The sequence below is a fragment of the Mustela putorius genome, unplaced genomic scaffold (assembly GCF_011764305.1).
Source record: "Mustela putorius furo isolate JIRA1106 unplaced genomic scaffold, ASM1176430v1.1 tig00003845_pilon_pilon_pilon, whole genome shotgun sequence".
Taxonomy (NCBI): Eukaryota; Metazoa; Chordata; class Mammalia; order Carnivora; family Mustelidae; genus Mustela; species Mustela putorius.
Window position 1 is genome coordinate 38,344,902 of NW_025421998.1, and position 11,605 is coordinate 38,356,506.

At 43.3% G+C, this 11,605-nt stretch overlaps 1 protein-coding gene across 1 annotated transcript in view; it reads left to right on the forward strand.

The window, feature by feature from the left end:
- Nucleotides 1–9,515, forward strand: part of ASB4 (ankyrin repeat and SOCS box containing 4) — a 64,137-nt gene extending 54,622 nt beyond the window's left edge. Inside the window, exons 4-5 of the mRNA XM_004767846.3 lie at nucleotides 5,815–5,928; nucleotides 7,785–9,515. Of these exons, the coding sequence (XP_004767903.1) occupies nucleotides 5,815–5,928; nucleotides 7,785–7,973 (303 nt within the window). The 3' untranslated portion in view covers nucleotides 7,974–9,515. The remainder of the gene's footprint in view (nucleotides 1–5,814; nucleotides 5,929–7,784) is intronic.
- The last annotated feature ends 2,090 nt before the right edge of the window (nucleotides 9,516–11,605 follow it).

The following is an 11,605-nucleotide window of genomic DNA, read 5'->3' on the forward strand; positions in this document are numbered from 1 at the left end:
AAATATGTCCCATGCAATATCCGTGACACAGTTATGCTAAAAATTCTATGTTGTCTTTCTGAAGCTCAGATTTAATCTGGCAGTCTATATTATTATTATTATTATTATTTGTTGAATCAGGGAACCCTAGTTGGGAAATAGGTAATGTGTTGCAAGAGGGGAATAACCTCTAGCCGCCTCTCTTCTGTGGTCAAGGTGTTGGCAGGAAGGGGAAGGTAAGGAATATCTGGGGACAATTTACATGTGTTGGGTAGGGGAGCATTTTGTCTTTAAATACGAGTGCAGCTTCCGTGAAGAGTGAGGGTGACTGGGAAACTAGTGTAGAGCAGAGGCCAGTTTTCTGAGGAGCCCCTTAAACCATGGGCAGAGCCTCATTACACGCTTTCTGATTGCTTCATACTTTGTTGTTTTATAATTCCATTATAAGCATACTTTTGATTCAAGCCTTGGATTAATTTCAGCTATCATCTCTCTACTAGTGACTCTTACACGTAAATCTTTATTCTGGATTATCAGCTGATCGCCCATACTTCTCACCACAGATCATCCTTTCAGAAAGGATTTATCTGGAGGTCTTTAGAGAAGGATGTGGGGTTCCCGATGGCTGCTACGTCTATTTTACCAGCAACAGATTTACATTTAAAAGAGAATTCTTTTGAAATTTCAACCAAACTCAACCTCATGTTAAAGAGTGTGGTTTTTTTGGTTTGTTTGTTTGTTTCAAAATATCTGTGCAGTGAGATTTGTGTCCTGAAACTACTAATTTCACTGGCCATTATCTAAAAATTAAAACAAGGTTAATCAGAATATATTTGAAAGAGCACTGAACTCAAATTAGGAAGACGTGGTTCAGTCCTCATGCTACTGGTTACGGTGTGCCTGTCTGGTTTCAGTTTTCTCATCCCCGGATTGGGGGGTGGTGATTAATCCGTAGGGTCTCTTGTAACTCTAGCATTCAATGGTACTGTGATAGTTTATAGCTAGTGTACAAATTAATTACCCTCAGATTTTTGTCTGTCTCTTTCACTTAGAACTCCATAGTGGTCATTCTCATCCCAGCTCTAGAGAAAAGAGCAGCTGCAGTTGCCTTAATTTTCTAAGACCAAAGTGCTGAGAAATTCCCACCCTAAGGGCCAGGTACCAAGATGGTAGTCCTTCTGGCTACACTTTCTGTAGATACGAAAATGTGGACTTTTCAGAGGTCCTTGAGCCATGGGTCTCTGGGTTCAACCTGTCTCCCTACCCACTTAGGGGTTGGTAATATAGGTCTGGTCTTTGTGTGGCGAGGCACGGCTGAAAAGGCCATGGTCAGCAGCTCCACTTTGTGCCCTGTGCCCAGAATAGGCACGTGAATGGCTCCTCTGCGTTAAGCAAGTATTTACATTGTGCTCATTTGGATCCAGCCGCCCTCACTGATGTAGAGCTTAAATACATACCAGTCGTCTGTGATGGCCTCTGCCTGGGCTTAAATATGGGACAGCTGGAAGCAGCTGGCTGCTGGACATGGACTCACGGTGGCTCACGAGAGCTGAGAAATTACCGGGAATTGTGCAAGCTGGTTGTTAAGTGCAGCCATTACGAAAAGTTAAATCAAGGGGCACCTGGGTGGTTCAGTGGGTTAAAGCCTCTGCCTTCGGCTCAGGTCATGTTCTCAGGATCCTGGGATCGAGCCCCACATCGGGCTCTCTGCTCAGCAGGGAGCCTGCTTCCCCTCCTCTCTCTCTGCCTGCCTCTCTCCCTACTTGTGATCTCTGTCTGTCAAATAAATAAATAAAATCTTAAAAAAAAATTAAATCAGATAAACTTACAACAAATAGAGTTTGCTAAAAACAAAGATAATAGACATTTAAAACATTATTTTCTAATTATTTTCTTTGTATTTTTAGTTATTTTCCTCTACATACCTATGCACTTGATGTTACTTGGGTCTGTTACCCGTGCAGTGGAAAGAGTGTATAATGATTTGTTCCCGCCCATCTCTTCCCAACCATGCATTTAGTGACCTCAGGTTGGTAGCTGTGAATCAGCCATGATGGGAGGATTTACACCACAGAAATCAGCAAATGCTATTGATCAGACTTTGATTTATTGCTTTGCTGATGTCTACACCTAAGAAATTAGTGGTGAGAATGTTACTAACACAGATTAAACTTGAAAGTATATAGTATCGGTAGCTCTGACATTATAAATAGCACAAAAAAATGGGGAAATATGATCCCAGTATTCAAAAACTATAACATTTCAATAAAAAAGTAACTCATATTATTGATGAATGAGTGAAGTTCCAATATAGGTCTTCATTGTTTCTCATTTGTGAAACAGTTACTCTTTTGTGTAATAAAATTACCAACCAACGTTCATTTAACAACCACATGTATTCTTCATTTGCAGACATAGATTTTGGCTATGAATGCAATCTTACATCCATACAAAATTGATACAAAAATCAGTGAAAGCATTCTGAGAGAACCAATTAACTCTGCAAAATAGGAAATAAAAAGTACTGGTTATTTTATTATTCACAAAATGTGGGCTTCACATTCTTTATATTAGTAAAAATTTGTATCGCATTTATGTACATATATACACACAGTTGTTTCTCTTCCAGAAGACCTGTTATTGAACATATTTTTGCACGCCACTGACTCAAACCTCAGTTTCAGTAGGACTCCCTTATTACTTCTTGAGACCCTCTGATTGTCCCATTGGCTGGGCTGACACGGTCCTCTACTGAGACCAGGCGTCCTGCTTTGACACTGTGCTCCAGTATATTACAAATCTTTCTTTCCTGATAACCCCACTCTGATGACTCTGCTTCATCTGACCACGTTTTGTTGCTCCTGATTCCTGCTGGGTCTGGGCCATTGCAGCTGGGTTTTGATGTGTTGTATTAGAGGAGAGCTGCCTTCTCCTTTGTCTTATGCATTTGTAAGAGAAGTTCTGCTAAAAGGAAACCCCCACCCACCTCTGTCCCCAACCTTATCTTATTTCACTTGACCTACTGATGAGTTGGGTAGAAGAACTGAACTTGCTCGCTTAACTGTGTGCCTAGAGAAAACCTGAATTCTTGGTTCTTCTGTGGAGTAAGAATCAGGGAACAACTCTTTACACCAGGCAGAGGCCCATAGTTTGGGGATGCAAATTTAATCTTGGGGTAGACTACTAGGAAGTTTGATGTGGTCCCATAATTCAAAATCTTCTATGTAATTAGTATTATGAGTAATAAAAATGACATTGTGATCTCATCTCATTTTTAAATAAGTTCTAAACTCAGGAGGGAAAGTCATTTATTGGGTCTCTAAAACCCTGTATGCTGTGACACCAAAGTCTTAAAGATGAGGATGGGTCAGGCCTAGTTACAACTGTGCATCTGTTCTCTATCGGTCTCTCATAGTCTGAGCCCTCCCTGTTTGAATCCACCCAACTCCTGGTAAGCTGGCCTTCTAATCAGATCTGGTGGTTTCTAATCTCTCTTCCTCTCCGTCATTCTTATGGCTCTGGTGATAAGCCACCTCCCAGTGCTCTCCTCGCTTGATGTTTTTCATTCTGATAGGCCCAATTTCCTTTTGGCTTTTGGAGTCATAGGGACCTGAATTTGAATCCCAGCCCCATCATTTATTAGCTAAATAACCTTGGGTTTAAACTTTCTCCGTCTTAGATTTTAAATCTGTAAAATGGGTGTAAGTATAGAACTAACCTCATAGGGTTGTTTGAAGATCAAGCAAGGCAGATACGCAAAGATTTAACATAGTCCCTGACACATAACAAGTATGCAAAAAATGGTAGCTGTAACTTTTTTCTTTCCCTTTCTCTCCTGCCTGTTAGGCTTCCCAGGCTTATTTATTTATTTATTTGACAGAGAGATCACAAGTAGGCAGAGAGACAGGCAGAGAGAGAGGAGGGGAAGCAGGCTCCCTGCTGAGCAGAGAGGCCAATGTGGGGCTCAGTCCCAGGACCCTGAGATCATGACCTGAGTCGAAGGCAAAGGCTTAACCCCCTGAGCCACCCAGGCGCCCCTTCCAGGCTTGAGACCAGCGTCCTCTACCATTTCCCTTTATTCCCATTTAGAGTATTACTGAGCGGTATGGCATTAGCCAGCACATCCTTTAATGGTGCCCAAGTCTCCACCTCCATCTTGGCCTGCTCAGTGGAGCATTATAGCGCACATTTTTGACCGACAGTAAGACTTTACCTGTGACATACGCTCCTGCCCTTGATCTGACCTTGCCTGAATTAGCACGGCCTCCCCGTTTCCTCATTCCCGTCAGTGGCTCCCCTATGTGTCCTTGTTCTCAGACTCGAAAGCCGCATTCTTTACTCCCCAGCTGATGATCACTGAGCCGTCCTCACGCTTTCTCAGAGCTCCGGTTGTCCTGCATTCTCGCGACTGGCCGGGAAGCTAGCTGCGAAGCGGTTTGGCGCTCTCCCACTCAGTCTCCTCGCTGCCCGCTGCCTTTCACATCCTTGTTTTCTCCTCTGTGCTTTTGCTCATGATGCTCAAGGGACACTTGATGATCTTTAAGCCAGTCTCTTATTATTTACCGACTTACACTGCTCGCTCTTTGAAAGATGTATGTGTTTTCTCTTCAACTAGGTTGTAAACCCCTTGAAGGCAGGAAACAGGTCTTAAACATCTCAGAATTACAGTCACAGGGCTAAACACTGTGCTCGATAAAGGCCTCCTAATGGAATGAATTGGTTGACTCTAAGCCTCTCTTGTTAAGAACACGTAACAGTGTCCTCCTGCCTGCTAAGCCAGTCCCGAGCTCTTCAGACTGGCGTCGCAGGGGGACCGTCCGCTGGTTCCAGTCCCACATGCCCCTAACATCAGCTCTTTCCTGACGTGGGCCTTCCTTTCAGGTGACACCCCACGCACATGTGCAGACACACACACACACATACGCACACTGAACTGGGCATTGGAATGATAATCTTTCCATCTCAGTTTTGCCTGGGGCCTCAAGACGGTAGGTTCTGAACAGCCTGCATTGGAAAAAAAAAAACAATGCTGGATCACTTGTGATGTACGCAGAAAGGAGTTGGGGAAACCCAGTGTTGTGACCCTTTGCCCAACGACAATGGGGCTGAGCGTGGCAAGGACTGGGAGTCAGGAAGAACTCTTTGAAGAAGGTAGTTTCAGTGCAAAGGCATGTTTCCCTTCCAATGGCAAGGGGGGCTTTCTCCTCCTCTCACGTCCAGGGAGGGGGCTTGAAGAGGACTCCACAGAGAGCTTGATAGATGTTTTCTGGAGTTCCAAGGGGAAAATGGAACCAATGATAAGAAAATTTAAAGGCAAAAGTCTTTGGCTGGTTTGGGTGGTCTGTGACAAAGGAAAGGCCGGTAAATTCGGAGTCAAGAGTACTTTTGCGGCAGGTTCCCTGTGGACCAGTTTTGGGGAATGTTGCAGAACCATCTGGGTCCCTTTGACATGATAACGGGCCACACTCAGGGGTACTTCTGGAGATGGGTCAGTTTGGCAGAAAGAAGCCAGAGGTGTTCCGGTGGACACAGAAGCTGGTGGGAAGGGGCGAGGATTGCAGGGTAGAATGAGTCTTTCATCAGACTCCCCCTTCTTGGTTAGCTTCTCTTTTTTCACTTGTTCCTGAACGTTGAAGGAAGTTAGTGTGATTTTATTAATCCTCCCACCTACGCTGGGACTAGCAATGTGTTTGAAGACTCAAAGGCATGAGGCTTCCTGAAATCATTTCAGGGTTCCAAGGAGCCTAAGGGATCCGTAAGTTCTCGAAGTCTCTGTGAGAATGAATGAATCATGGATGTGCCTAGAACAAATAATGCTGTATGCTTCCTCGGCAGGTGATACGGGCTTGCCATTCTTGTCCCAAAGCAATCGAAGTTGTCGTCAACGCCTACGAACACATCAGGTGGAACGTGAAGTGGAAAAGAGCTATCCCCGATGATGACCTGGAGGTAAAGAATCCACGTGATTTCTGTGGTTTTCACCATAAAATAGTTTAAGACTGCAGTAGTAGGGCAGAAAATTCTAATTAAAAAACTGGTCTTGAGAATGTTTTTAAGACCTACTCAAATGCTGGGGCACCTGAGTGGTTCAGCAGGTTAAAGCTTCTGCCTTCGGCTCAGGTCATGATCTCAGGTCCTGTGTTCGAGCCTCGCATTGGGCTTTCTGCTTGGCAGAGAGCTTGCATCCCTTCCTCTCTCTGCCTGCTCTCTGCCTACTTGTAATCTCACTCTGTCAAATAAATAAATAAAATCTTAAAAAAAAAAAAAAGACCTACTCAAATGCAGCAAGACAAATGGTTATAAAACATGGGTGCGAAATGAGCGCCTAGTGGCCCAGTCGGTTAAGCATCTGCCTTCTACTCAGGTCATGATCCCAGGGTCCTGGGATCAAGTCCGACATCAGGCCCTCCTGCTTGGCAGGAAGTCTGCTTCTCCTTCTCCCTCTGTGTGTTCTCTCTCTTGCTCTGTATTTCTCTCAAATAAATAAATAAAATCTTTAGAAAGAACACAGATGTGAGAATAAATAGATGCATCATGTTTGCAGCATTTGGGAATATCTTGAGGATTTCTCCATTTAAGTGCAAGTTGAACATTTGTATAAAGGTGACAGTTTTACTTTCTCCTCAGTAATTTAGATAATTTCATAATAAGAATAATAATAGTAATATTTGAGGTTTATATTGTTACCAGAAGATAAGTCTTTCATGTAGATTATTTTATTTGCTTTTTTGAAAAGATGTATTTATTTATTTTAGAGAAAAAGAGAGAGAAGAATGAGCAGGAGGGACAGAGGGAGAGGGAATCTCAAGCAGATGCCACACTGAGCATAGAGCCCCACGAGGGGATCAATTTCACGACCCTGAGATCATGACCTGAGCCAAACAAGAGTCAGATGCTTAACCTACTGGGCCACCCAAATGCCCCCATTCCATTCACTTTTGGTTACCTTGAAGACTTTAAATACATTAAAAATCCTTAATGAGTCATGCAGAAAACTATTGACAAAGCTGAGTTAGGACTCTGCAAACCGACTTTGCTGCCTTGGTCAACCAGACCTTCCACCGCATCCTCGGTGTTAGCAGTCGCAGGCTGTCTCCAGCATGCGTGGAGAGGTACCAGGCACAGAATGCAAAGTTCATCAGGCTCAGAGCCTGATGGCTTAGGTGCAATCGTACTCTGCTACTTTGGAACTATCTGACCCTTAAAAAGTTACTTATAATCTGCATCAGCATCATTAATAGAATAAATATCTGAATGTGTGGGCTACATAAGGCATATAAATGGTGGACAGTAGTATTTTTTTTTTAAGATTTTATTTATTTACTTGGCAGAGAGAGACACAGGGAGAGAGGGAACACAAGCAGGGGGAGCGGGAGAGGGAGAAGCAGGCTTCCTGCGGAGCAGGGAGTCGGATGCGGGGCTCCATCCCAGGACCCTGGGATCACGACCCGAGCCGAAGGCAGACGTTTAACCACTGAGCCGCCAAGGTGTACAGTAGTATGGTGATTAATTTCCAATTGCAGTTTTGATATATGCTGGCCCAGACAGTTCACATGAGTATCTTTTATCTCATTTCCCGGTTCTGAGTTGCAGCATGTTACGTACGTCCCCTCGTCTCCCTTTCCTCCTCCCATATCACGATCTCAGCCCCCGTCTCAATTTCATATTTAATTTCGTCTCACTGTCAGAGACCCTAAAAAGTTGCCACTGCGTGTAAAGTAGGGACTAAACGCGTCATTGTTGATTTCTTTAGATGTAAACCCTGGGGCTTTCCTGCCTCTAACCCGTCTTGCCTTCCTTTACAGAGATACTGGGATTTTTACCACTCGCTCTTCACTGTGTGCAGTAACTCTCCAAGGACTCTCATGCATTTATCGAGATGCGCCATTCGAAGAACGCTGCACAACAGATGTCACCGAGCAATTCCTTTGCTTTCCCTCCCATTGTCATTGAAAAAGTACTTGCTTTTAGAGCCAGAGGGAATCATTTATTAAGCCTTATGAGACAGAAGTTCCCAATCCTAGCTATTTAAGTGGACTCACCGGGTAGACACAGTTTGCATAAATAAAATGGTACTTGGGTTGATTATAACACTTCAGGGATTTCAAAACACTTGACAGACTCTGTGTCATTAATTCTGGGATATCACGGTGAGGGGAAATAAACAAGGAGTAAAGTTAAGGAATTCTCAAAGACAAGAATGTATCCAGAAGGTACTGAGAGCAGTGATAACTAATGTGTATGGTGTTTTTACTTGGTGCCTGATATATTTTTATAAAATTTTTCATATATCATCTCATTTGAAATGGGACCCAGTTTTTCTTACAACCAATCTCATTCTCCCCCTTATCAGTGGTAGGTTTATATTACGGTTCAGTTGGCAAAATCATAGGCTTTGTGATTGGCCTCGTAATCTCAGTGGCTTCCCCCAACCCCCACCCCCGCGCCACCACTTAGTTATCACTTAGCAGAGATTATGGTCACTAATTTTGCAAACTCCTGTCCCCACTTTAAGCTCTTTATAACTTACTTTTGGTGAAGAGAGCATATAAGCCTCGTCAAAACAAGGAGATCTTTGAGTTAAAGCAGAAACCAAAATTGAAGACCTATCCACTTACTTGTCAAAAAACAGACATTTCAACATATGCTCATTGAGCCAGAAGCTGGAGATGCGATGAGGACTCTCCAGCGAGGACTCCTGGTCTCCAGAATCTCACCGTTCAGCAGAGGATCCGGACATAAAAGCAGGAAACTGCAATGTCAAATGTCAGGGGCAACAGTACAGGGTGCAGACTCATTTTTAGTGCTTGTGTTTAGGTCATGTTTCTGACCTGAAGTGTGAGTCTCCTTTTAAGCATGAATATAAAAGATTGAAGGCATTGTGTGACATAGAGGGAAGTCCCGCTGCTGTTAGTATAAACGTATTCACTTTCCGTTTCTCTGAACATCCAGAAAACTCTTTCTTTTAGTAGGATTTCCTGTTTAGTACCGTCCTTGGGAAAAAATATTGCACACTCTGTGGCTCCCATGTACACAACCATGAAGTTCAGTAAGACGTGTACAAGGAAGGAGTGTGAAGGGAAGAACTTCAGTTGGTGACTTGGTCTCGTTGTGTAATAGACTGACATTTCAGAGTATTTTAGCTGGAAGATAAGGAGCACTTCACTAGAGATGGCTGGCTCCCGATAGAGCAAATAGAAAAGACTTTTTGAAAATGGTTGAAGTTTGAGACACTTGGAAAGATAAGTGTGTCAATCAGGCTTGTTAGTTAGTGGTTTGCAGAAAGTGAAATGTAGTTGATTAACCTCTGGACCTCAGGGTTTATGAGGCCAATTTCGTTTTGTGTATTTGTTCTTGCTAATCACTTTTAGGTAAGCTCATTGCCTCCTAGCATCGCTTTTTTAGAACTTAGAGCGGTAGTAATTAAGCACAAACCAATCCGTTTGCCAGTGATGAGCAGGTTTCTTTTATTTGTGTGGTTCTTCATCTTTTTTTGTTTTCTCCTTTTCTTTTGAAAGAGAGATAGAAAGAGAGCACAGAGGGAGAGGGGGAAGCAAGCTCCCCGCTGAGCAGAGAGACCAATGCGGGGCTCAATCCCAGGACCCTGAGATCATGACCTGAGCCGAAGGCAGACACTTAACCCACTGAGCCACCCAGGTATTCCATGGTTTCATCTTAGTTAACTTTAGATGCTTGAGTTTTGAGTAGAGATGTTACCAAATATTGCAACAGCCAACCTAGACTGTGCTTCCAAACCCGGATTCTTACACATCCTGTGAGCTGTAGGAGAAACCATGGGCACATACAACAATGTTTCTGTTTTTCTTCAGTCTTACTCAGATATTTTGAAGCTAATTTGTACTAAAACAAGATTTATATTGTGGAATAGGATGCTGAATTTGTATAAACTAATCATATAAAAACACTGATCCTTCCAAAAAAATAGATTGTTTGCAGCAAGTGGTATTGGAACACATCCTAGAATGCTGGGCGGGGCGCCTGTTGCCCTCGCCTTCAAGAATATTCTGGCTGAAAAATTGGTGATGCACTGTCATTGTCAATAAAACGCTGAAGACAAATGAGGGGGGGGGGGTCCCTGCTTTAGGAGATGTTTCTCAATCTGCTTGCTTGTGCTTAAACACTTTGTGTTAATTAGCACATAATACGTGCCTACTTGTTTTGAATTGTTTACTCATACATTTGAAGTTATTTCTCTTTATCTCTGAACTTTTACTTAGAGGACTTAAATAAAGCTCTTGTTTCCTTTCATCTCTGGGAGTTGTTTATCTACCGATAAGACCTCCAATCGACTTCAGCAAGACGTCTCTGAAGAGCTCTCCATGTTTCCTTGCGGTCTTCAACGTTTAGAAAGAAAAGGAGAATGAGGAAATGAGCCTGTAAATGAATAATATTTTCAAAAGAAAGAGTAAACACAAATAAAAGGCAGGCTGTAGGAACAAGAGTGTTTTGTTTTGTTTTTTTTTAAAGATGTATTTCTTTGATATAGAGAGAGCAAGCGGGCCCCTGTGAGCAGAGGAGGGGGAGGGACGGAGGGAGAGAGGAAGACAGAGGGGGAAAGGCAGACTCCCTGGGACCTTGGAGCCCAGCTTCAAGGCTTGACCTCAGACGCTGAGATCATGACCTGAGCCGAAATCAAGAGTCAGATGCTCAACCGAGGGAGCCACCCAGGTGCCCCAGGGAAAAAAAGCACGTTTTAATAATAATAAAGAAATGCTACCACAATCATTCTCTCCTGCCTGCCTCCATCTCTGCCCTCCTGGTCCTTTCATTCCTCTTCATTCTCTCCATTCACACAACCCCAGGTGACAGCAACAGAGGAAATGATGTCCTCATGCTGCCTTTGTAACTTTCTGTAAATAGTCATTTAGTGGCCTGAAAAAACAAACCTCTTCTCTTTTGTGAGTTACATGTGAGGAAAGATCTTCAGTGTGAGGGAGGACCACCTAGCCAGCTTTCTCCCCTTCTCGGGATCTAGACACACTCGTGTTCTATTTCTTAATCATGTAGTGTTACATTGCCACTTTGTCCTTCTATCCTGAACCCAGAGGCTTCTAATAAAAAACACAGCAGTCGAAAACTGATTGTACAGATAAGAAAAGTAACAAACCACTTGCAGCAGGTTATCAATGTTGGAAAGAACAGCTGAGCCTCATGGTTTTGTTACTCCCCTGATTGTGAGGAACTTAAGAACTTTTAAATTGGCGCACTTCCTAAACTTTAAGAAAAGCTGTCCGAATTATTCACTCATTTTCCTTGAAACACAGATACTGTGGCTGGTGTCTGGAAGAAATTCATTGTCACTCCCCTCAGAGAATAAACAGATGCATTATGGTTAGATGTTAAGAGTTTTGGCTCTGGTACCTATCTACCTGGGTTCATTTTCTGACTTCCAACCTTTTTTTCTTTTTTTAAAAATTTTATTTATTTATTTTACAGGCAGAGATCACAAGTAGGCAGAGAGACAGGCAGAGGGAGAGAGGATGAAGCAGACTCCCCGCGGAGCAGAGCCCGATGTGGGGCTTGATCCCAGGACCCTGAGATCATGACCTGAGCCGAAGGCAGAGATTTTAACCCACTGAGCCCCCCAACTTCCAACCTTATCTGA